This window comes from Mesoplodon bidens, assembly GCF_964165515.1.
Source record: "Mesoplodon bidens genome assembly, chromosome: 3".
NCBI lineage: Eukaryota > Metazoa > Chordata > Mammalia > Artiodactyla > Ziphiidae > Mesoplodon > Mesoplodon bidens.
This window is the reverse complement of record NC_138178.1, coordinates 178,557,103-178,581,987: the sequence shown is the minus strand read 5'-3', so window position 1 is coordinate 178,581,987 and position 24,885 is coordinate 178,557,103. Positions and strand designations below refer to the sequence as shown.

Here is a 24,885-nt window from a genome sequence, read left to right as displayed (position 1 = left end):
TCGCAGCCGGGGAGGTTCTGGCAGGTGACTGGGTCAGGGGCAGGCTCCACGGTGGATTTGGACCTGAGGTGGGAGCAGTGTAGAGTCACTGAGGCCTGCGGAGCCCCACAGCCAGGACTGAGCTGGCCCGTGGGGACAGAAGAGGATGCCCCCGTGAGCCCCTGGGAACAGGGTAGAAGAGTGGCCGTGGGCCCCGCAGTCGTGGCGCCTTGCGCACTGGATGATTCTATTCGGCCAGCTACTCTTAAGGCAGCTTTTCTTCTCAGCAAGTTCAGTCGTTGCTGAGATAGTGGTAGAGTCTAAACAACCCACCTGGGAGAGGGAAGGAGTGCCCTGGGCTGCTCTGGGGGCCCGTGGGGGGCAGCAGGGGGGGCTCTTAAAGACTGAACGATGAAAGAAAAAAAGCAAACATTTCCTGCACATGAACGCCCTTCTTAGTTGTGGTGTCTTCACGACAGGTGAACGTTTACGTGCTGGGGAAGACGTTCCTTCTTTTGGCGAGAGAGCTCTGCATCAACGCACCAGCAATAGGTACCGCGGGGCTCACGGGGTGCGCTGCCGGGGCTCTGGGTGGGAGGGCGGCGCGTGCAAGGGCAAGGACCTCACGGGAGAAGTGCCGCCTGGAGGCTGCCAGGAGCCCAGCAGCCTGGGGGGGTTATTTCTGGTTTAAAACCAGAATGCTGTGGTCAGTGCCCGCAGGTGGGGATGGAGTGAGACGAAAGTGCTGCGTGGATGGGGGCCCGTCTCTCCACCTCTCGAGCAGCACCCCTGGCAGCACGGTGCCTTGGGGCGGGCAGGCCCCCTGCAGACGGAGCCAGGCCTTTATGGCAGCTTTGCCATGAGGACTGTTTGCACAGTTGGCTTGGAGGGGCTGCTCCCTCCTTCGCCCATCAGCATCTAGAGGCACCTCCTTGTACTAAGGAGGTGGTGTGTGGAGCCAGGGAGGGTGGGCAGGGCGTGCAGTCCTGGGTCACCCACAGGGTGGTCCCCTGGGGCCGGGAAGGCACGGTCCAGCAGGGTGGGCCCGGAGGAGGAGGGGGGCCGCAGGCACAGGGAGACCTGGGGCTGGGGGCTGTATCCCTGTGCCGAGTGACACGGTCCCTCCCTCTGGGGGTCATGTGGAGGTTTTTCAGAAACAAAGCAAATGCCCGAGGAGTTTGCAGCAAGGGAGGATGGAGGCAGGAGGCTCCACGAGGCCGCCGTGACGCCATGGCACGTGCGCGCAGGCTGCTGGGAGCCTGAGGTGGGAGGTCCGCTCTCGGGGGCAGGAGCCCTGGGCCCAGCAGAGCACCCCCCACGCCCCCACGCCCCCACCCAGCCGAAATCAAACAGTAGGATTCTGAGCAGCTAGTGACACTTCAGGAAGTAGACACAACCTGACACCTGGCTTTTTCGAGCAGTCTGGCTGCAGCCTGGAGAGCAAGCCCTCCCAGATGGTGAGGCCCGGGCTGCCGGCAGAGGGCAAACTCGGGGACGGGCGGGCCTCTTGGGACCGCCCGCTAAGCACTGTTAGGGCAACTTGAGACTCTCAGTCATTTATCTACGGCTCTCATTTTGTTAAAACTTTATTATGAAAATCCACTTAAACAGGTGAAGTACTTTAAGTGACTTTTCGCATTTTAGATTTGAACAGAACTTAAGCTTAGAACCACTTAGAATAGAATCCAAGAGGATGCGAGAGACGGCAAAGCCCTCAAAGCAGGCAGTGTGGGTGCCCCTGTGAGGAAATCTGGAGCCTGCCTTGTGCCCCCCAGGTCTGCCCTCCACCTGGCATGTGCGCCCCCACGTACAGGAGATGGCAGAGACCGAGGCTCTGGCTGTGTGGGAAAGCGTCTCGTGTCACAGCTTCAGGCTCCAGCCGAGTACTTGCAGAGGAGGCACACCGCGAGCTCAGCCTTCGAGGTGGTGGGTCACGGGCTGCCTGTAGAGGAAGGGCCTGCCACTCGCAGTGCGTCCCTGCCACCCCACAGCGCCTCAGGCGTAGAAGATGAGCTCAGGGATCTGCCCGCCCTGGACCCCGGTCCCGTTGGTGCTGTCGGAAGAGCACTGGAACTGGAAGGTCACCTTCCCGCACTGCACCTCGGTCATGCCCTCCTGCCCAAAGTAGCTGAGCTCGCTGCCGTCCAGGACGGCGCTGGCGGTGTAGAAGGTGTCCTGCTCCACCTGCACGGGGTGTTCAAACCAGACTGAGAAGGTGCTGCTGGAGCCATCGGAGACAAACGTGGTCCAGCTCTGCGCCAGGACCACGCCCAGCCGCTTGAGCTCAATCTTCACGCCGTACTCCGCTCTCCCTGAGCTGGAGCCGTACAAGCCTAGCCCCGCAATAAATACTCTCCGGTCCGCGGCAAACTGGATGCTGTCGCACCGCCCGCGGTAGCGCCACTGGTTGCTGCGGTAGGCGGAGGACTGGAAGCGGTGGCACCTCTGCGGGGCGAGGCCCTTCCTCTTGGTCAGGGGGAATTCGAGGAGGGGCTTGTTGGCCGCCGTGTACCACAGGAAGATGTTGTGGGTCTCCTCCAGCGTCAGGATGTCCGACTGGGCGGCGCCGTTGGCAAACTCTTCCAGGGTCATGGTTGGAATTCGGACCAGGTAGAGGGCTGGCCCCAAAACATGCCTCTTGTTGCGCGGGGTGACCGGCAGGCCCTGCCTCTTGCACTCTGCCTCGGCCCAGCTCAGGACCGCCTCGAAGACCACAGCCTCCTTGGCGTTGAGGGCCTCCCGCATCACGATGATCTCCAGCGTCTGCCAGTCAATTTCACAGAAGCCTTCGGACCTCAGGGCCATCTCAGCCTGAGCATCGATGACCTCCCAGCAGCGCTGGGTCAGCTCGGGCTCCTCGAACAGCCGGCTCTGGGACAGCAGCACACAGGCGTTTTTGGCTTCCAGACTCGTCTCCAGGAAGGTGACACAGGCTTTGGCTAACGCGGGGACAATGTACTTCTTGGCGGCATACAGAGTGGCCAGCACCGTGTCCGCTTCCAGGTCAATCTCGTCACTGTACATGTACCTAGGCAGGACGGGGCCAAGTCACAGGCCGCGTGGGGCACGCCGCGCACCCAGGGCCTGGGAGAGGAGCCCTCCATCCTTGTGGACTTCAGGAGGCTGCAGGCAGCTGGCTGGCGGAACCAGGCAGCGAGGAACCGCCCCATCCTTGCACCCTAAGGAGGCAGACTTACTTTAACAAGATGAGAAAAGCTGTAGGTTCCACGTCAGGGATGTGGATTTCTGACTTGACTTCTGCCAGGTCCCCGTAAAACATGGCATAAAAGACAGAGCTACCCACGGCCAAGACATACTGTGGATGAGAGAGAGAGCGCTGCCCTGAGCCCTGGGCCCTCCCTGCCCCCAGCGGCTGCCACACCCGGGAAAAGGACCGTCCATACTCGGGAGGTGGCCGGTCGCCTTTGGGAGCTCAAAGGGCCGAGCCTCTACCAACCTTGTGGGCAGGCACCCTCCGGGCCGCGCCCGGGGCCCCCACGACGAAGTGCACGTCGGCCATGAGCTCGTTGTTGAACATCAGCGCGTTCCTGCAATGGGCAGAGACACAGGACACGGCTCGGGGCTCGGGTCGGTGCGGGGCGCGGGCAGGGGTGGGGGCGCAGGTCCGGGCTCACCTCTCGCGCAGGGTCGGGTGGAAGGACTGCCAGTTGGGGCTCTCCAAGTTGTTGTTGTCGAGTGCGGGCGGCGAGGGCGCGGGCGGTGGCAGGGCGGGCAGCGGGGCGCTGGGCCGTCCCTTCCTGCCCGCGGCGGCGGCGGCGGCGGCGTTGCTGTTGGCGATGTCCGTGGCGGTGGCGGCCGTGGCTGCGGCGCCGGCGGGCGCGTAGAGCTCCGCGGCCATCTTCGCGGGCAGGGCGGCCTCCGCGCGCGGGGGCGGCGCGCCGTGCGCCCTCGCGCCGCGCCGGGGCCTCGGGGGCGGCTCTGCGAGCACCAGGAGCGCGGTGAGGCACTGCGCCACCCGGCCGTGCAGGCAGGCCAGGGGCAGCAGCATGGGGCCGCGGCGGCCCTGCGCGCGGGGGGCCGGCCTGCCCGGGGCGGCGGGCGCTGCACCCTCGCGCCGCCCCGCCCGCCGGCCGGAGCCTCCAGCCCGCCCGCCCTCGCCCGCACCGCCGCGGCGCCCGCGCGTCACGCCGCGGCGCGGCCCCGCCCCGCGAGGTCGACGTGCTCGCCTGTGGCTCCGCCCCCTGCCCGGCTGCGCCCCGCGCGGCCGACGTGCTCGCCCGAGGCCCCGCCCCCTGTTCGGCCCCGCCTCGCCTCGCCTCGCCCCGCCCCGCGCGGGCGCTTGCTGGAATCCGGCCGCGGAGATGCGGGAGGGACCGTGTAGGCGCGGGCCCGCGGCGGGGCGGCCGGCGGCGGCTTTGGTGATCTTGGCGTGGTCCGAGCTCTGCGCGGGACCCCGACGTAGGGGCTGCCCCTCTTCGAGGCCCACCCTGCAGCCTGCGCGCATGTGCTGTCCGGAGTCCGCGGGACTGTCAGGGGCGGAAGGGACGGGATGAACTCCCGGAGAGACAACCCCCTGGGCGGCCGTCCTAACTAACAGGTGAGGTGCTGTCTCACGGTGGGTTTGAGTCCCTCACGGTCAGTGACGTGGAGCACCGCGTCAGGTGCTTGTTGGTCACCTGTCTCTGGAGAGAAGTCTCTTGGACTCCTTTGCCTCTTTTGGAATAGGGTTGGTTTTGTCATTGCTGAGATTTAGGCAGTCTCTACATATCCTGGAGATTTATCCCTTACCGGATGCATGATTTGCAAATACTTCCTCCCATTTTGTAGGTGGCATTTTTCACTCTGTTGACTGTTTCCTTTGCGGCACAGAGGGTTTTAAGTTTGGTATAGTCCCATTTGTCTGTTTTTGCTTTTGTTGCCTGTGCTTTTGGTGTCATTCAAGAAGTCATTGCACATTCCAATGTCATGCTCTTCTCCTACGTTTTCTTGTAGGAGTTTTACAGTTTCATGTCGTACGGTTAGGTCTTTAATTCATTTGGAGTTGATTTTTGTATATGATGTGTGAGATAAGGGTCCATCTTTTTTCTCCTGTATGTGGGTGTCCAGTTTTCCCAGCACCATTTGTTGAAGACGTTACCCTGTCCCCATTGTGTAGTCTTGGCACCCTTATCAGAGGTCATGTGACCGTGCATGTGTGAGTTTGTTTCTGAGCTCTCTATTCTGTTCCGTTGGTCTATATATCTGTCTTTGTACCAGCACCATAGTGTTTTTGGTTTTATCTTCTAAAATTCTTTTCCTGGTGAAAGTAATTTATTTATGTATTTACTTTTCTTTATTACTCCTTTTTTCCTGTATTAATTTTTTTTCTTAAGATGGAGGTTTTTAACCTTTTTTTAATGTTTCATTTGGCTTTAGAAGTAATATTTCCATTTCCCCTTGTTTAGCCCTCTTTGCAACACTCGTATAATCTTTTTTTTAATTAGCTTTTTTTGAAATATAGTTATTTACAATATCGTGTTAGGTTCAGGTGTACAGCACCGTGATTCAGTTATACATAGATACATATGTATATACATACATATGTATACTTCTTCAGATTCTTTTTCCTTATAGGCTATTACAAAATATTGAGTGTAGTTCCCTGTGCTTTACAGTAGGTCCTTACTGGTTAACTATTTTATATATAATGGTGTATATGTGTTAATCCCCACCTCCTAATTTATCCATCCCCTGCCCCTTCCCCTTTGGGAAAACCATAAGTTTTCTATGGCCTGTGAGTCTCTTTCTGTTTTGTAAATAAGTTGGTTTGTATCTTTTTTTTTAATATTCCACATATAAGCAATATCACATGGTATTTGTCTTTCTCTGGTTTACTTCATTTAGTATGATAATCTCTACGTCCATCCATGTTGCTGCAAGTGGCATTATTTCCTTCTTTTTTAAAAAAATTTTGGCTGCGTTGGGTCTTCATTGCTGCGCGCGGGCTTTCTCTAGCTGCGGGAGCAGGGGCTTCTCATTGCGGTGGCTTCTCTTGTTGCGGAGCACGGGCTCTAGGCGCGTGAGCTTCAGTAGTTGCATCACGCGGGCTCAGTAGTTGTGCCTCGCGGGCTCTAGAGCGCAGACTCAGTAGTTGTGGCGCACGGGCTTAGTTGCTCAGTGGCATGTGGGATCTTCCCAGACCAGAGATCGAACCCATGTCCCCTGCACTGGCAGGTGGATTCTTAACTACTGTGCCACCAGGGAAGTCCCTCCTTCTTTTTTATGGCTGAGTAATATCCCATTGTGTATGTGTACCACATCTTCATCCACTGCTCTCTCAATGGACATCTTGGCTACTGTGAATAGTGCTGCTGTGAACATCAATGTGCATGTATCTTTTCCTGATATATGCACAGGATTGTGATTGCTGGGTCATATGGTAACTCTATTTTTAGTTTTTTAAGGACCCTCCATACTGTTCTCCATAGTGGCTGTACCAATTTACATTCCCACCAACAGGGTAGGAGGGTTCCCTTTTCTCTATACCCTCTCCAGCATTTATTATTTGTAAATTTTTGTTGTTGTTGATGGCCATTCTGACTGTTATGAGGTGGTACCTTGTTGAAGTTTTGATTTTCATTTCTTTAATAGTGATGTTGAGCAGTTTCTCATGTGCTGGTTGCCCATCTGTATATCGTCTTTGGAGAAATGTCTATTTAAGTCTTCTTTTTTGCCTGTTTTAAATATTTCACTTCGTTAGTTTTTTATTTAACTACTTAGTTCATTATTTTGTCCTTACCTAAGCACTTAAGTCTATTAAGTTACCTAGAAAATTGTTCTTTAATTTTCTAATAGTTTGTCTGGAGGTGAGGGGGCTGTGTACCTTTGTCTTGCTAATTTTTAGTTTTCTTGCCCTTGAGGTCAAAGGGCACATCCTGTGATATTTCTGTTCTCTGGGATGTAGGGAGGGTTTCTTTGTTCTTTAATACACGGTCAATTTTCATAACTGTTCCACAGAGTTTTTCCACAGACTTTGGAAAAGAATGATTACTTTTTGTAAGGTACTGACTTTAAAACATATTTGTTAAATTGAGCCTATGGTGATGGCATCCAGTTCCCCATTTGGTCTTTTTTTTCCCCCAAGCCAGTCTGTCAAATTTGAGGGAATTGTGTTAAAAATCTCGTATCATTGTGGTTATGTTAAAATTTCATATCAAGTGTGGAAATTTCTGTTTCCAACACTTTTTGCTTTATTTAATGCTTTCTCTTTCCCCGTGTGTCTACAGATTTGTGCCTGTCCTGTCTTTAAGATCATCTTGTCCTTTCCATCATAAGAAACATTCGTCTGTGTCCCTTTCAGTGATCCCTTGCTGTGAGTCCTGTGTTGCTGCTCCCTTCACAGCTGCCCTTTTTCTCCTGGTGACCTGCTTCATGGGTCCCAGCATAGCCTTTTGATCTTCACCTTTTTGCATTATTTTTAAGTGTCTCTTGTAAACACTATATCCTAGTTTTAGCGCTTTTGTGCAAGCTGATTAGGGAATTTAACTTACATTGTGTGATCTATACTTGTGGTTTGTTATTTTCTCCTAGTTTTTTTTTTTTTTTTTCTTCTCCCTACTTTAAATGCCCCAGTCCATTCCACACCTATCCCAGACTGCTGGCATGTTTGCCTTGAAATTTTTACCAGTACTACAGTTTTCTATTTCAAAAACTAATCAGCGTCAAAGTTCCACCCAAATCAGGATGAGATCTTTTAACGTGCTTTTAATTTAATCCCGTTCTGATGGGTTTTGTTTTACTGTAAACAATTAGAAACCTTAGCAATTATATTTTTATTTTTATTTATTTATTTATTTAAGTTTATTTTGCTGTGTTGGGTCTTCGTTTCTGCGCGAGGGCTTTCTCTAGTTGTGGCAAGCGGGGGCCACTCTTCATCGCAGTGCGCGGGCCTCTTACTATCGCGGCCTCTCCTGCTGCGGAGCACAGGCTCCAGACGCGCAGGCTCAGCAGTTGTGGCTCACGGGCCTAGTCGCTCCGCGGCATGTGGGATCCTCCCAGCCCAGGGCTCGAACCCGTGTCCCCTGCATTAGCAGGCAGACTCTCAACCACTGCGCCACCAGGGAAGCCCAGAAATTATATTTTTAAAATGTTTTCTCCCAATAATATCTTTTTAAGCAACCGAATAACCCCCCAAAACCCCAAACCAACCCAAAACAAAACACCCACAGTGGAAGTAGGTGTAGCTCCAGACTGCCTAGGCTCAGCTGACTCTGCCCCAGTTTGGCCACCTTGTCGTCTCTGAAAGGGGGTTAAGTGGTAGTAGCTGCCTGTTGTCAACCGAAAACAGCCAGTTACGTTACCAGCAACATGAGTTTACTCGGGAGAGGCAGGGGAGTTGCAGTTCGGGACCCGCAAGCTATGGCAAACCACAGGCAAGTCCTGCAACAATGGAGAGGAGCCTTCCTTTATGGGGGGGGGGGGCGGGGGAAGGAGGAAGTTGGGCGGGGCTGCTTTGAAGGTTTTCCAGTCTCCATTGGAGGAAAGTGAGAGTTGAGGGTGCGGCAGTTTCTCATTGGCTGGGCTGTTGCTGGGCCGGGAGAAAAGCTTCCTTCCTCTTCCCGGGGCAGCGCACCAGCTTCTTCCTGCCCAGAAGCGCAAAGCAAGCTGGGAAGGAGGGCCTGGTGTGGGAGCGCCCCCTTCAGGGCTTCCCGCCTCCGTTTTACGTGAGGTTGCTCTTATTAATTTCCACACTGTGTTGGCTGGGCTGAGCTGGGTGGCTGTTAGGGTCCGGCTGGCATAAGGCAACCAAGAGGCACTGCTCCCTATGCCACCGCAGCCTCCTCGGTCAGTGCAGGGGAGTGTCCGCCTGAAACCATGCGGTCCCGGGCGACCCAGGCTGCTTCAGGGGCGGCTGCCAATCTCTGTGGCCTCAGAAATGTTCCCTGGGTCCTTTATGTGAGCCAAGGCCGGCAGGGGTGGAAGAGGTGCTCGTAGGATCTCTGGGGCTTCCAGGGACCAGAGCCCAGTTGTGAATGCCCTGTAGATGTAGGGAGGCCAGGAGAGGTGGGCAGGCTGGGGCCCAGAAGGTCGCTGCTGGGTGTTGGCAAAGAGCTGGGGTCTCTGACACCCCTGCTTGTGCTGCTGTTGGGGGTGTCAGAGATGAGCTGACCAGTTCCCTTCCCTCCTGGGCCTCCCAGGGTCTTCCCGGTCTGCCCTTCATCCTCCTCCGTCTGCCTGTACTCACCTGCTTCCGGGCCAGCCCGTCCCCTCCTGGAACCCCCTCCTCGGGCCTCCGCCACGGCCCCCTGAGCACCGCCTTCCTGGATGATCTTGTCCAAAGGAGGTCTCGCCCCGCTTTTCTCTGTCATAGAGCTCTGCAGGGGTCCTTCAGTTGCCTATGGCAATCCAGACGCTTAGCTGAATTGAGTAAATTACTTGGTGGTGTTTGCCCGCTCTGTGAAGCTTCTAGCCCAAAGCTGCGTGAGGGAGTGCTGGTAAGGAGGGACAGAGTGTGTGTGCAGGCAGCTCCGGTCCCTCCTGAGCCGGGCTGACGCTCCCTTAGTGAGAGAGGTGTTCATCTGAAGAGGTGCACATGCCCGTAGACAGGAGGGCAGACGATGTAAGCTGGCATTACACGAGAGTAAGCACAGAAAATAAGTACGTAAAAAATTGGCTGACTCACAGCAGTCCACGAAATGCCAGATGAAGCGGCGGGGTTTTGCGTATGCGTCTGCAGGAGCGTGTGCGATGTGTACGCAGGCTTGGGGCCCCCATGTCACGTGGCAGGGCACGCGCGTCCTGCCCACCGGCTCCACTCTGGGTGCAGCAGCTGCCCGGCCGCAGTGTCTACAGCTGCTCCAGGAGGCTGCGTGTCCAGGAGGTTGCGTGTCCAGGAGGGGGGCTCGTGTCGGAGGAAAGGGGCCCTGGGGAGCCTGTGCGGTGGAAGGACAGGTGAAGGTGTCCCGAGGGGGGGCGGGGCAGGGGAGCACTTGTCGCACCAGGTGGGTTTCCGTGTGTTGCCAGATGTGGAGCACACGCACCGCAGGGCCTCCTGGCACTGCACACTCCTGTTCCAGGGCGCGTACGGCTGGCTGAGGTGCGTGTCTTCCGCAGACCCCTGCCTGTACATCCCGCGCTTCGCCCACCTGCTGGAGTTCGGTGACAAGAACCACGAGGTGTCCATGACGGCCCTGAGGCTCCTGCAGAGGATGAAGAGGGACTGGATGCACACGGGCCGGCGCCCTTCGGGCCTCTGTGGGGCAGGTAAGGCGGTCTTGGAGTCACGCTGGCTGGGTCCCGCTGCCAGTGTGCGGGTGCTTTCTGTCCCGACCCTTCAGCAGGACGAGCAGGTAGGTGGTGGGTTGTCTCCAGGGCTGCCTGCTGGCCTCCCTTGCCCAGCCCTAACCCAGCCCTCAGGGACTTCTACCTGCTCCCTGTTGGCCTCCCCTCTGTCTCGGGGAACAGGCAGGACCCTCAGAGGCCAAGGGGACTGCCAAGCTTCCTGGCCTTGACCTGAGGCTAGAGTGCTGAGGTGCAGCCGTGCTGAGTCATTGCTGCACAGGGCACCCCGGGCTCTGGGGCTAGCTCCCCGTCCCCCGAAGGACAGTCGTCTCCCCTCCCCTCCAGGTGGCAGCAGGCCCACAGGCGGCCTCCTGCTCTGTTCCTGACGCTCCCTGGGCCTGGAGCCCCTCCCCAGGAGGGCCGTCCCTCTTCCTCTTAGCCTCTTACCTTGCCCCACAAGGTCGAGTCCACTCCTTTGCAGAGCGCTCAGCAACCAGCAGGATCAGTGCTTCCTGAGATGCATTTTCCACCTCCAAGCCTGACTCCCGAGCTTGCAGTCCAGAATCTGGCCCTCTCCTAGGATCCAGCCAGTTGTGGTCACCAGCACAGCAAACCTGGGCCCCCTCCCTCTCTCCCCGATTCCTGGCTTGTCCATCACCAGCCAGTGTTTCCCATACAGGTCACCTCAAAGTTCATTCATTTGCTTTGAGAGGTTACACAAAGTTCTCAAAAAGTGTATTTTAATTTTTCTTGTGTTTAAAAAAGGAATGTGTGACGCAGTACTTCTTACGTTTTTAAAAATTATTGTATAATTGCCTGCAAAGCGGTTGGTGGATCTTAGGTGTTCTGACACTCGTGCACACCGTGCAGCACCGCCCACAGTAAGGTGAGGAGGACGGTGTCGCCCCAGGGGCTCCCAGAGCACCCTCTGGCGCTGTCTTTCCAGCTGGTCGCACTGTGGGGTCATCAGCCCTCTGCACACAGGATCGGTGCTGTTTTTGGCAGGAGCATCCTGTTTCTGAATTCCCCACTGTGTTCCTTTCCAGCACTTCTAGTTGCAGCCAGGATGCACGATTTCCGGAGAACCGTCAAAGAGGTCATCAGCGTGGTCAAGGTGTGCGAATCCACGCTGCGCAAGAGGTGGGTCGCTCTTGTCACCGCCGGGGCCTTGGCCAGGCTTCCCTGTACAGCGTCTTGGTCCGTCCGAGTGGTGGCCCCTTTCTTCCACCCTGTGTTGAGGTGGACGGTGGTTTGTAAAGTCACCCTGACTCACAGGTCAGGAAACAGGTTCTGAGAGTGGCCTCGCCTGTGTCCTGGCTGGTGCAGCCTGAGTGACCGGTCTCCCTGGGGGAAGCCAGGCTCAAGCACAGGGCCACTGTGTCCCTGTAATGGAGTGGTCGGGTGAGCCCCTGCTTTGGGTACCGTGTTCACAGGGTCATTACGGCAGCTCCAGCAGTAGCTCCACGTAGACTGTGACTAGAGAGTCACCAGCCCAGAGTTGCTGGCACAGCCGTCAGCGCAGGGTATTTACCCTGAGTCTGGAGCTCTTGATGGTTGTCTTTCAACTGAGATCGTATCCTGTGGCAGTTTTCAAAGGCAGAAGGAAATTTATTTTGCTTATTTGAACTCTGCTTCTCTTTAAAATTTTTTCTGTTGAACATTTTGAAGATGGTATAAAATGTAGGAAATGGACAAGAATTAAGTATGGCCGGGCACACTGCAGTGCAGGAGCCCTGCCTGCCTGGGACCGGTGGCTCGGCCTCCTTCCTTCTGGGGCCTTCATGATTCTACCTGTGGGAGCAATGAGGGTGCTGTGCCTTTTTCTCCCAGGGGCCCAAGCTATCGGCAGGATAGAGTAGGGGCTGAGAGGCTGCCGGACAGCCCCCGGCCTGTGCTCACAGCTGTGTGCGGCAGGGTGCTGGGCCTGGGAACCAACACCCCTGAGGGACTGTTTTGTAAACGGGGTGCTGGGTTTTTTTTAATTTGTTTTATTTATTTTTTGGCTGCGTTGGATCTTTGCTGCACGTGCACTTTCTCTAGTTGCTGCAAACGGGGGCTGCTCTTCGTTGTGGTGCGCGGGCTTCTCATCGCGGTGGCTTGTCTTGTTGTGGAGCGTGGGCTCTAGGCGTGTGGGCTTCAGTAGTTGTGGCACGCGGGCTCAGTAGTTGTGGCTTGCGGGCTTAGTGGCTCCGCGGCACGTGGGATCTTCCCGGACCAGGGCTCGAACCCGTGTCCCCTGCATTGGCAGGCGGATTCCCAACCCCTTTGCCAGCAGGGAAGCCCTGGGTGCTGGTTTGAGCGCTGTTCTCGGGCACCAGGTTCCCTTTCAAGCGTCTGTTTCAGGCTCACGGAGTTTGAAGATACCCCCACCAGTCAGCTGACCGTGGACGAGTTCATGAAGGTCGACCTGGAGGAGGAGTGCGACCCCCCGTCCTACACAGCCGGGCAGAGGAAGCTGCGGATGAAGCAGGTGGGCCGCCCGCGGGCCTGGCAGCCCCGCCCCTTTCCTGCTGTTCCTTCACAGCAGTGGCTTAGCTATGAAGACCAAAGGGGGGCCGAGGTGCTGAGCCTGGGTGGGGGCCAGGGTGCGCCACGCTGAGCGCAGTCCCTCCTGGGCCCCGAGCCATCTCAATTGCTGTTGGGATCTCCCCAGACCCCCCTCAGTGCATCCCATACAGTTTCCGGGGCAAGCCGCCTCCCTGAGGGCCCTGGTGCTCATGTCTCTGAGGGCCTGAAGCCCGAGTCCCTCTCGTCAGGCTGGGGACCTGCTTTGGGGTCGAGAGGCCTCCGGGTACTGGCAGGCACCGCTCTTGCTCCTTTCACTAAATGCATTCGTCCTCTTCCTTTTCAGCTGGAACAAGTCCTGTCAAAACAGCTGGAGGAAGTGGAAGGTAACCAGCCCATCTTAATGTACGGGTGCTTCAGGTCCTTATAGGAACAGATTGTGTGCTTGCTTTTTTTAAAAAAAACACTTTATTTATTTGTTTGTTTGGTTGGTTGGTTCCACTGGGTCTTCGTTGTGGTAGACAGGCTCCTTAGTTGCGGCATGCATGTGGGATCTAGTTCCCTGACCAGGGATTGAACCCGGGCCCCCTGCACTGGGAGCGCAGAGTCTTAGCCACTGGACCATCAGGGAAGTCCCCTGTGCTTACTTTTTGCTGTTAAATGTATTGCTTCAGGTGAAATATCCAGCTACCAGGACGCAATTGAGATTGAACTAGAAAACAGCCGGCCAAAGGCAAAGGGGCCCCTTGCCAGCCTGACAAAAGATGGTGAGTCCAGCCACGTCTCCTCACCCGCTGGCTCAGTTCACCCGTGTCTGGCACTTGCCCCGCCGCCGAGCTTCGCTCCCTCTCCTACCGCCCCCACTGTGGCCGTGCGTCCTGTCTCTTGGCTCCACGCCCGCCCTAGGCCTCCACGCGCCGAGCTGGGCGTCAGCTGCTCCCAGGACACCCCGAGCCACCCTGTCCCCAGCAGCTCCAGGGCGGCTGAGTCTTCCAGACCAGTCTCCTGTCCCCGTTACCCTCAGGGTACTCACTCATTGGCAGACGCTGCCTGTGGGAAAGAGCTCGCCCTGCGCCCGTGGCCGCGGCCCACACAGCCCTCCCCACTGCCGCCTCTCCCCGCGTCCCATCGCGGCTCTTGCGCACCCGCGTTTCTGGTTTGGGGCCTCACGAAGCTGCTGTGAGCCCCCTCGGACAGATCTCTTTGTGTATGTGTGGTTTTCATTTCTCCCACGTTGCCTCTCTCGCCGTGCTCCGGGGACACGCCGGCCGGTTCGGGGCGCCCCCTCCGCTCACGCTCTGCGGGTCCGCGGCCGGCGCCTTCCCACCCCCTCTCTGGCTCACAGGACAGGGACGGGTGCTGAGTAAGCATCGGTCCCATCAGTCCTCCGGTCTGGAAGGCGAGCACCCGCTCACCGCCTCTCCCCTGGGGCTGCAGCCGCCCTTGTTCCCTTTCCCACACAGCCCGGCTCTCCACTCTGTCCATCACCTGCGGCAGGTTGGCGCCGTCCTCCCCCCGAGAGCGAGAGCGGGCTGTCTCCCTCCCGGGGCTTTTCTTTTGAGTCTGAGGCCTTGCCTCGGGTGCTTTGGGCCCCAGCTGTACTGCCTTCTCTGTTGCTGCCATAAGTGGCGTCTTCAGCTGCTGTGTCTGTGGAAGACACTGGTTTCCAGGTGCTGCTTTTGTGCTCTTGTACGTTAGGGCTTCTGTTACTGCTTTCAGTCCTTCTCAGCTCATCGCTGGACTATTCGAATACTCGGTGGGTTAGGCCGTCTACACATAGTGGTGCTTCACTGCCCTTCCCGATGTCTAGGCCCCTCCTTCCTTGCTCTTGCCTAGTCCATTGCTTGACCCTTCAAGACCCTGCTGAGTCTTGCCTGCGACAACGGGCACGTCATCCGGCTTCCCTGCAAGGCCTCCGTGCTGCCCGGGACACACACTACACGCTTTGGGCTGAAATACCACGTTGTCCTGTAAAGGGAACACCCACCGCCGTTTGCACTGAGCCGTCCTATCTCAGCCGTTGGGGAGTGTTTCTGATGTCTGCAGGGTCTGCGGAGAGAACACAGGGTTTTCTTGGGTCAGTGAATGTGGTCCGTCATTTCCACAGTGTCCCGTGGTCTGGGAAGGCCTTGCCTGGCCAGACGGTGAACCTCTCTGTTCTCAGGCTGCCACGGCGTCCCATCCAGGCACAGATTTGAACAAACTTGTATCTTACGATACTTTTGACTTTATTGTTTCTCTGGTTGTTTTCATTTTTATCCTTTCTTATTCTGCATAGTTTGTTTCTGTGTTTTTGTTGTTGTTTTTTTGGTTTTTTTTAACCTGGCTAGGTTGTTGATTTTCCGTTCAGCCAGCTCTTGCACTGACTCATGAGCCCCGCTGCCTTCCTGGACGCCGCTGGTGATTCCCGCGTCCCTCCGCTCTGTCCTCCTCACAGCTTCTCTCCTTGCTCTAAACTGAGGTTGCTGCCCGGCTGGTTCCCTCTGACGCACGCGTGCAGGGCAGGGCCCGAGCGTCGTCGGAGCTGCGGCCCACTGTCCTGGCAGCAGACGCTTCGCGCCACTCCCAGTCGCGGAGTACGTTTGTCTTTGGTGCGAAGAGTCACGTGAGGGAGTTAAGAGTTGTTGTTAACTTCCACATTTACTGCGCTGCGACCGGGTGTGCTGCTGGTGCTGTCCCTCCCTTGCGCCATCAACTCTTGTGGCCACAGGTCCGCTGGTTGGAGACGCCGGTGGTGCTTGGGAGGACGCCCCCTCTGCTCCCGTCCAGCTGAGCTGGGCTCTGTGTCTGTCGGGGCGTCTCACTGGTCACGTCATCAGTTTTGAGGTCCTCTTGCAGACAGAGGTGGCCGCCGTGTTCTAGCTGAGGCTGGCTTGTGTTCGGTGCCTGGCGCCCTCCGCGGCCTGGGGGCACGCCTGGTGGTCTCTGCTCTGCTTGCCCCACCTGTTCCGTCCGTGTCCTCCTCTTCTAGGCAGCAGAGAATTGGGCTCTGCTTTCTGATCCAGCCTGAGAGCTTTTTCTCTTTCAAAAGTGGAAGCGAGCTCTTTTATGTTTGCTTATGTGCCGCCTTGCTTGGTGTTCTCTGGACCTTGGGAAGGTCTGGGTTTTGTCCCAGTGTTGTCCTTCACGCGGTTTCTTCAGTTCTCTTTCTCGGGCAGCACCTGTTCGCACCTCCCAGCCGTGGCGAGGACGCGGGCTCGCCCTCCTGCCCGCGCCCGGCTGCCAGTGGCCGCTGTCGCGCTTACCAGGCGCTGTGGAGGGGCCGCTCGTCTCCTGCTCCAGTTCCAGCTTTTCACACGCTTCCCTTCTGGGGAGACCATCGGGGACGTGTCCTCCTCCGTGCCCCTGCCGTTTGGTTATCTGGACCATCTCCATGTTGTGTCCGTTGTCTCAAGAAGGAAGGGCCGGGCCCAGCCCGCCTTGGCCGCGGGTCGCTCCTTGGATCCATTGCGTCCTCGTGAACGGCCCCTGAGCCTCCAGCCCCGGCGAGGAAGCCGCAGCTCCCGCGTCCCCTCCTCTGCGGCGAGGACGGAGGCTGGGCTGGAGGAGGACGCGGGCCACGGACGCAGGCACGAGTCCTTCCCTCCGGAGGACGTGTCGTGTGCGTGCAGGGCGCTGGGCCCTGGGACCCCACGGCGGACAGAGCGGACTGACCACTGTCCTCCCTCTGCTGGTCCTCCTGCGGGATGTCTGGTGACACACACGGTAATGGCGTGGGCTTCCAAGCAAGGGGCTGAGAGGGCGTGAGGGAGCCGTGCGTGTGGTCGGGGGTGTGCATCCCAGGCCCAGGCCCGGCGAGTGCCCACCCCGCTGTGCAGCTGCCTCCTGTCGCTGGAAGTTAGTGGTGTTGTGTACGTACGTGGGATCGTGTAGTGTGTACCCTGTTTCTACCCTGGCTTTTTCACTCGGTGTAGTTGTTCTGAGCTGTCCGTCGCTAGATCAGCCCTCTTTGTGGAGTCGTGGTCCCCAAGTGCACCCAGTCCTGGGTGGAAGGACCCTGGGATTATTTCCAGTCTTGGACTGTTGCATGTAACCTGCTGTGAACATTCGTGTAACTGTCTTTGTTTGTTTGTTTGTTTATTTATTTATTTTCGGCTGCGTTGCGTCTTCATTGCTGCACGCGGGCTTTCTCGCATTGCAGCGAGCGGGGGCTACTCTTCGTTGCGGTGTGTGGGCTTCTCTTGCTGCGGAGCATGGGCTCTAGGTGCGCGGACTCAGTAGTTGTGGCCCATGGGCTTCGTTGCTCCGCAGCATGTGGGATCTTCCCAGACCAGGGCACGAACCCGTGTCCCCTGCATTGGCAGGCAGATTCTCAACCACTGCGCCACCAGGGAAGCCCTAGAGTTCTCAGTTTTGATGAAATCCGACTTATCAGTGCTTTATTGATTCTGCTTTCAGCGTCATGTATAAGAAGTTTTTGTTTAATTCACAGTCACCTATCTTCCCATTGTTTCTCTGAAATGTTTATAGTTTTAGCTGTTAGGTTCACATCTGATCCATTTTGAGTTAATCTTTGCATCGCGTGTGAGGTGTGGGCTGAGGCCCGTTCATGGGTGTGTGGGTGTTGGGCGCCCTTGGGACAAGGCACATCTTTTGGAATAAGTGCCTTTTGCAGCTGGGTGGAAATGCTCCTCTTCACCAAGCGGGCTCCATGGCTTCCTGCCTGGTTAACAGGTGGTGCGTGAAATTGTGTCCCTAGGCTCCGCCGAGGACTCCACATCCAGCCTGTTTGGTGAGGAGGACGCCGAGGATGAAGAGCTGGAGGCCGCCGCCAGCCACCTGAACAGGGACTTCTACCAGGAGCTCCTTGGCGGAGGCGTTCCTGGCAGCTCGGAGGCAGCGGAAGGCCCAGAGGGGGGCAGCAGGCCCCCCGCCCTGGAGTCCCTGCTCGGCCCTCTGCCCACTGCGGCCAGTTTGGGCATCTCGGACTCCATCCGAGAGTGCATCTCCTCCCAGAGCCGGGACCCCAGTGAGTGCCCCGGGGCTGGGGGGTCAGGGGCGTGGAGAGACGGTGGGGGGCTCCTCCGGGCGGGTGGGGCGGGGCTTCCGGGCCTGGGTCGTCCCCCGCTGCCTGTGGGAGTTGGAGGTGCTGCTTCTGAGGGGCCCCCTAGAAGGGTGGGCTTGGGAGGGGCACTGCCAGCTCCGCTGCAGGCTGTGTGAGCAATCAGTGACCCCAGCTGTGCTGACGCCTGAATGCCACAGGGCTCGTCAGCATCTCCGGGACCCTCCTCTGCTGACCAGAGCCCTCAGTTTGGTCGGGCTGTGGCTGGAGGCTCCTTCCTGCCCCTGTGCAACTCGGGAGGCCTCAGTGCAGAGGCCCCATGCTACAGAGGGGCCATGGGGACAGACTGGCATCCCCTGCCCTCACCTCTGTATCTAACCTGGTGGGAAAGTGTCGGCCAAAGGCGGCGTCTCCACTGGTCGGACGGATGTCACTTGCTCGGCTCCACTGCCTGCGGTGTCGGGGCGCCTGCGCAGGGCCCCAGCTGTTCCTCCCCCGGGGGGGCCTGGTGCGCAGGCAGCTCCAGGAGGGCAGCGGGTTTGGTCTTGTCGCAGTGTCACCGTAAGGTGGTCCCTGCCTCCTCTCCTCTGGGCACCAAAGGCTTGGTGTCTGTGTGGAGCCTCTGTGAGAGGGACGCTGCTCAGGGGTTCCTCCTGTGCCCTGTGGCTGGGCGTGGCGATGGGCGGTCATGCGCCTACCCTGGTGGTGGTGGTCTAGAGGGGAGAGGGATGTGACACAGACCCAGCGCATCAGTTAGGTACATGTGGGTTGTACCCCAAAGGGGCTGCCGTATGAGAGGAACCCGGGACAGGTCCCACAGTGCGCTGAGCAGAGGGCATGTGCAAAGGCCCTGAGGCAGCTGGGGGGCACTGCGACCTGGACAGAAAGAGGCCAAGCTGGCTGGAGCTGAGAGAGCAAGGGGAGCGAGGCTGACCGCAGAGGGGCATGGGGGTGTGTCCGAGCGCCCAGCCTCAGCCGCGGAGCGGCAGCGTGACCGGAGAGCATCCCTGACAGACTGCTGGCAGGAGAGCATTCCCGGTCCCTGTCGGGCTGGAACCAACAGGACGGGGCAGAGAACCGTCGGATGACGAGGGGCAGCCCACAGGAGGGCCAGCCCCGGTTTCTGGGCCGTGCAGGTTGTGCTGTTGACCAGTTGGGGCGGGAGGGTGGTGGCCGACAGGTTTTGGGGGTGTCCTGAGCATGGTCACGGAAGGCTCCCCGAGGCCCCCTCTCATGGGCTTGTTGATCTGAAAAGCGTTCTGTACAGGAGAGCGTGAGGACTGGGAGGTCTTCCAAGTTAGCATCGTGCTTCCTCCACGAGGCACTGGGATGTAAGCCTCGCCCCCTGTGCCCTGCACTCGCAGGAATGGGGGCTGGGACCGGCTGGCGGCCGGGAGGAAGCGGGTGCTAGAAGCCCTTGGCCGCATCCCCGAGTCCTGAGACGGCCCAGGTGATGTATGTGCTCGTTTAACTGGACGTTGACCCTGAATGCCAGGCTGTGCTTCCCTCTAGAAGATGCTTCCGGGGACGGTGAGCTCGACCTCAGTGGCATCGATGACCTCGAGATCGACAGAGTAAGCGCCATGAGCTGTCAGTGGCCTTCCCGGGGGTGCTGGTTGGGGTCCGTGGGGTGCCAGGCTGTGCCCCATTGGGAAGCTCCCGTGGGCTGGGGACACAGCTCCATACCCCCTGGGCCTGCCGTCGTTCAGACGGGCTCTTAGCAGTTTGCCCAGCAATGCTTGTTCTCTGGCAGGCGGGAAGCCTTTCCCCTATTTGTCACCAATCACCTTGTGCCTGAGGCCACCTGCGTGTTCTTAAGTTGGCGTCTTGAGCCCTCACCTCAGTTCCTTCTCCGGGATCCATGTCCCTGCGCTCTGGCTGGCCTGGCTCCCGTGCCCTGGGGGACCGCAAACTGCCAAGAGTCGGGGGGCGTTTGCTGCGGGGTTGGTTCATAGATGTGGCCCTCAGGCCGGCCTGGAAGGGGTGGAGGACGCCGAGGCGTCAGCCAGGTCTCCACCCACGTTCCCTCCTGGGTCGGAGGCCTCCTTCCTGGCCTGTGTGTGTGAGGGGAGCACGTTGGCAGAGCCGGGCTCCGGGCGTGCCCTCTGACCGTGGCGCCGCACTCTGCCCCAGTACATCCTGAACGAGGCCGAAGCCCGCGTGAAGGCCGAGCTGTGGATGCGGGAGAACGCCGAGTACCTGCGGGAGCAGAGGGGTGAGTGCCCGCCAGGCGCCCTGGGACGCGGGCCCCATGGACCCCCTCCTGCCCAGGTGCCCTGGGGCGCCAGCCGTGATGACCCTGCTCCTTGACCTTTCAGAGAAAGAAGCGAGAATCGCGAAGGAGAGGGAGCTCGGCATCTACAAGGAGCACAAGGTAGGGCGTGGCCTCTTCCTCAGGGACCTGAGGGCTCCCGCCGCCCACCCTGCGCTGTGCTGGCCTCCCACTGGCAGATGCCCGGCCAGCCCCGCCCCGGCCCTGTGACCTGGGAGAGCCCGCCTGGGGCCCAGCCCGGCCGGGGCTCTGCACGGCGGGCTGTGGGCAGAGTGCAGCTGCCCAGTGGCCCCTCCAGCGCTGGGCTGCCCGGGTGCCCCACTCTCCAGGGAGAGTAAGACTCCCCAGCCGACCCTGATTATTTGAGCCCCGCTCCCGCGTCCTGAGTGGCACCTGGCAGGTTCACAGGACCAAGACCTACAGGAAGCGTAATGTTGTGTTTCCGTTGAGCCCAAGAAGTCTTGCAAGCGACGGGAGCCGATCCAGGCTAGCACAGCCGGGGAGGCCATCGAGAAGATGCTGGAGCAGAAGAAGATCTCCAGCAAGATCAACTACAGCGTGCTCCGGGACCTCGACAGCAAGGGCGCGGGTGGCCCACACAGGGAGGACGCCCGGCCTCCGGAGAGGGCTGGCGCCAGGAAGCTGTCTCGGCGGAAAACGCCAGCCAGCAGGAGCAGGGCTGATCCCGTGGCCAGCGTGGGGAAAAGGTACCGTGCCAGGCGGGCTGGGTGTCGGGCAGGCGCAGGGCTGCAGGGCGTTCCCCACGTGTGTGCTGGGAACCAGTGTCGGTGTCCAGCGTGGCCCCCGCTGCCCTGGCCAGGAGCTGAGCAGGGCTTCAGCCCTGGAAAGGGTCCTGCCCCATTGGGGTCTGCTCTGTTTGAAGAGACCTGTGGGCCGGGCCTGTTCTCCACCCCAGGGGTCCGTTCTCCCGGGAGGGCCCCCCGCCGTGCCCTGCGCGCTGCCTGCCCGTCCCCCATCCCCCTGCCCTCTCCGCCGGGGGAGAGCAAACCACTGATGGGGCAGGTGGGGTAGGGTGGGGAAAATAGGAGCTTGACCACAGGGCCCTCCTGCTGGCGGCTGGTGGGGCCACGCACCCCCCTGTGGAGCCAGGTCCAGGCAGCTCTGCAGTGCCCCCCGCCCCAGGCCGAGAGCCCCTGCCGCAGCCGAGGCTGGTCGGTGTGCCCGCAGCCTGGCCCCCGGCTGTGCTGGCGGGGGGATTCCGGAGGGGAGGGCCCTGTGGGGCTGCACTCCCACCACCCCAGCCCCTCTCCTCTGTCGCTACCGTTTTCTAGTCCTGACTCATCTGAGAAGTAAGGATGTTCTGATTTGCATTTCTGTTCTCTAAAGTGGGAGTAATCATTTTTCGCAGTTTTTGCGACACTTCTTCTGTAATTTGGTGACCCTGCTCCCTTGTTTCTCGAGTCCCCACGCCCCCAAGTCCCCAAGTGCCCAGTACAGCCTGTCAGTGTCCAGACAGCTGGTCCTGGTCCTGTTGGGTGTCCCCGTGCTCCCTTCTGATGACCGGCACAAGAGCAGGCACTGTGGGAGGCCCGCCCCCCGCTCTCCTGGAGCCTGGGAAGCACCCCTGCCTGGACATGGCGTGGTCGCTGCATGTGCTCCGGGTAGTGGCAGGCAGCCTTGTCCTGTTCAGCCTGCCCTTTGGCGAGGGGGCGCCTCACCCCCGAGCTCGGCATCCCCTGCTCCCATCACCATGCACGGGGGTGAGGGGGGCTGCTTTCCCAGAGCTCAGGTTGAGCCTGTGTTTGTCAATGGAAGGTGCTGTGGCCGAGCCCTGTCACACGGTCCGGCTGTTCCCTCGTGGGCATGGTGTTCGCCGTCCGGCTGTGAGCATTTTGGCGGCTGGCGCCCGCAGTGCATTTACAAAAGTGGTGGGGCAGCCACGGGTCCTCCAGGCCACCGGCTGGCTGGGGCCGTGGGCTGAAGGGAGGAGCGTGTCCCCAAGTGCTCGCAGACCCCCCCTGAGAGGCCCAGCCAGTCACCCGGCTGCCCGCAGGACGGTGCGTGGACGGCTGCCGGGTGCGCTTTGAGAGGAGGGCCCGAGACCCAGACCCACCTCCTGCGGCCCTCACGTCGGGAGCCGCTCTCACCCCATCCGCTGACGGCGCGCTCTCCCAGTGGGGCTGGCCCTCAGTCGGCAGGGAGCGCGCCACCGGCTCCCGCCTCCTGGGTTCTGGGGACTCTGGACTTCTCTCCTGGGCCTTGGGTTGTTGCGGCTGTGGCTCCAAGCTCACGTCTCCCCAGGTGACAGGTGGGGATCCAGAGAGCCATCCGTGTGGAAGGGGCTTCCTCTGAGCTTGGGCACAGCCTTCCGTGAGCCGCCGCCTTGTCCCCTCCAGGCTGCAGCCCCAGACTGTATAGAGCGAGGGCTTCCTGTGAGACCCCGGAGCCACTGCTTCCGAGGCCCTCACGGGACGGGCTGCCCAGACCTGGCCTGACGGGCCAGACCCCCGCCGTCAGGTGTCCGCTGTCAGAGGCTGTTACGGGGTCCATTCCCCATGTGCCCAGCGTTCATTGGCACGTCACAGCAGGGCTGGGCCAGATAGCCAGGAGGGTCCAGGGTAGCGGGCTGTGCGGGGCTGGGGCCGCCGTGGGTGCAGCTCGATCACCTGCGCCCCCTCCCTGCCCCCGCACATCTTCCTTCAAGCTGTGCCCTGGAGGGAAGCGGCTGCCGTATGGGCGCTGCCCCTGCCCTGGCCACCCTGCACAGGTCTGGTGGGGGAGTCCCTGGGTCTGGATGGCTCCCGTGGCCAGGGCTGGGAGGAGGACCTGCCTCATCTCCCTTGGGGGTCCCGCCGTCGCCCTTGGGCAGGTCAGCGGCATCCGGGGAGGCTTGGGGTGCGCCCCCGGCCCCTTGCGGTGAGTTTTGGGTAGAAAGCGCCTTGAGTTTTGTGTTTGGAGGGTCCGAGGGAGGAGGAACAAGCCCATTGTGGGGGGTGCTGTTAGCAGAAGTGGGTGCCCAGTGCTGTGGGCCTGATGGGGTGGAGGGGGCAACCAAAGCTCTCAGGCTGGGAGGGGAGGGGAGGGGCGGGCTTGGATCTTAGAACGTGCCTCTCCCCCTCCTCCTCTTCCAACAACAGGAAAAACTCAGGATGGACCAGTGGGAGGACTGAACAGGGGTCTCCCACAGCAGCTGCTGCCCGCAGCCTCCACACGTTCTTCTGGAAGTATGGGGGGTGGCAGGGAGCAGATGGCCCAGGACTGCTTCAGAAAATAGCTGGCCGGGGGGGCCTGGAGTGCCTGGGCGGCAGGGCAGTGCGATTCTAGTTTGTATCCTTCATCGAGTATTGACGAATACATGGGGGTTCTGTCCAGAGGGACCTTCTGTCGCCCTGCAGAGTGGCTTCAATGAAATTTGAATTTGCTGCCAACATTTAAAAAGAAGGTTTCATGCAGAAATCCAGATTTCCGGCTGCTTCTGGCTCCCCGCGCCCCCATCCCCAGCACCCTGGCGCTGCCCTGCCTATGGATGCAGTGCTCACCCAGGCCCCGGGGGAGGAATCTTGCCTGCGCCATGTCTGTCGGGTAGACATGAAGAGGCCCAGAGGACGGCCCACTCCCCTAGCCACCTGCCCAGCTGGTGGGGTTGGGGGAAGGGCAGTGCAGGGGCTGGGGCGGGGCAGGATGGGCTGCCAGGCCTGGGTGGAGGAGGTGACAGGATAGCGCTCAGGGCCGAGGCGCAGCCACTGGGTGGACAAGACACAGGGTGGTGCCACGGAAGCCTCAGTGCACCGCCATCCTTTACATCTGGCCAGATGCTGCCATCAGAGAACAGGCCTTCCAGCGGAGCCCGTGTCCTCGTGGCTGATGGTGCAGCCTGGGCTGAGGCCACGGTGCTGTGCTCTCTTCCAGGTTGAGGCCGATGGTGTCGACGCAGCCAGCTAAGAAGGTGGCCGTGGGAGAGGTGCGTTGTGTGGACATAGCCGGGGGACAGGGATCCTTGGGAAACAGCAGACGCCCAGCACCGTGTCTGTGAGCAGCGTGTCAGGGAGGGAGTGCCAGCGCCGCTGCTCCGGCCGTCCCAGCCCAGCCAGAGGGAGGCCTGAGGCCCAGGGGCTGCCCGGGGCCTGAGAGCCTGAGCCCACCAGTGTGTGCCAGCCCACTGCCATCGCAATCCTCCGTGTGGGAAGCCAGGCCCAGGTCCCAGGGTCCAGCGCGGTCAGCGGCCTTCCCTCTTCTCTTGTCTTGTCTTGGGGTTCAAGGGTCTTCCCTTATTGTTAGGGTTCTGGTCTGACCTAGGAAACAAAAGGGAGAGGCAGGGCCCCTGAGGGGTCCCAGTGCAGCTGCAGGGGCAGGCTCGGGGGATCGGGTGTCCTCGCTGACCACTCTTGAAGAGTGGGGAGTATCCCCCCCTGCCCCAGAGAGCACTCCCCTGCAGTGACCTGGGAGCCATGCTCTATCCCCAGCTCACCCCCTCACCAGCAGGCCTTGCTCCCGAGTCCCCCCTCCCGGGAAGCCGAGCCCATCAGGCCCACAGCGGTCGTGGTGGAGAGTGGGCCTGTGTCGTACCATCCAGAGGAGGATGCGGACGAGGAGGACCCCGATGAGGAGGATGGGGAACCCTGTGTCAGCGCCCTGCAGATGATGGGCGGCAACGGTGAGGGGCCTCTGCGGGCGGGGCTTCCGGAGAAGGAGGCACAAACCCCTGACTGCACCTTGGGAGGGAATTTGAACTGGCGTCTACGATTGGCCGTACTAGTTTTGAGGCCCGGGCTGCTAGAAGGAGCTGGCCGGGACCTGCTTGCTGTGCAGACTGGGGGCTCTGGGCTGCTCGTCCAGCAGGAGAAAGGTTCCCACTCCCCGCACTGCTCACACAGGCGCTTCCCCCGGGACCTGCAGAGATGAAGGGACCAACGTGGCAGTCCCTGTCGGTGGTGGGGCCCGTGCA

The 24,885-nt window shown here is 59.7% G+C and overlaps 2 protein-coding genes across 5 annotated transcripts in view; one reads left to right on the top strand and one right to left on the bottom strand.

The window, feature by feature from the left end:
* Positions 1–24,885, top strand: part of BRF1 (BRF1 general transcription factor IIIB subunit) — a 71,452-nt gene that overhangs the window by 44,984 nt on the left and 1,583 nt on the right. Inside the window, exons 5-17 of one of the 4 annotated variants that reach the window (XM_081230365.1) lie at positions 459–531; positions 10,033–10,182; positions 11,247–11,340; positions 12,544–12,670; positions 13,052–13,091; positions 13,380–13,472; positions 17,405–17,674; positions 19,223–19,281; positions 19,841–19,922; positions 20,026–20,081; positions 20,430–20,686; positions 23,850–23,901; positions 24,420–24,594. In XM_081230365.1, the coding sequence (XP_081086491.1) occupies positions 459–531; positions 10,033–10,182; positions 11,247–11,340; positions 12,544–12,670; positions 13,052–13,091; positions 13,380–13,472; positions 17,405–17,674; positions 19,223–19,281; positions 19,841–19,922; positions 20,026–20,081; positions 20,430–20,686; positions 23,850–23,901; positions 24,420–24,594 (1,528 nt within the window). Of the gene's footprint in view, positions 1–458; positions 532–10,032; positions 10,183–11,246; positions 11,341–12,543; positions 12,671–13,051; positions 13,092–13,379; positions 13,473–17,404; positions 17,675–19,219; positions 19,282–19,840; positions 19,923–20,025; positions 20,082–20,429; positions 20,687–23,849; positions 23,902–24,419; positions 24,595–24,885 lie in introns of all 4 variants that reach the window. The other 3 variants (XM_081230363.1, XM_081230364.1, XM_081230366.1) reach the window with 3 other exon arrangements.
* BTBD6 (BTB domain containing 6) lies at positions 1,550–4,043 on the bottom strand. The gene is made up of 4 exons (XM_081230368.1): positions 3,615–4,043; positions 3,437–3,527; positions 3,177–3,295; positions 1,550–3,007 (listed from the first exon to the last, which is right to left on the bottom strand). Exons 1-4 carry the CDS (start codon positions 3,986–3,988, stop codon positions 1,975–1,977), a joined length of 1,617 nt encoding a protein of 538 aa, XP_081086494.1. The 5' UTR covers positions 3,989–4,043; the 3' UTR covers positions 1,550–1,974.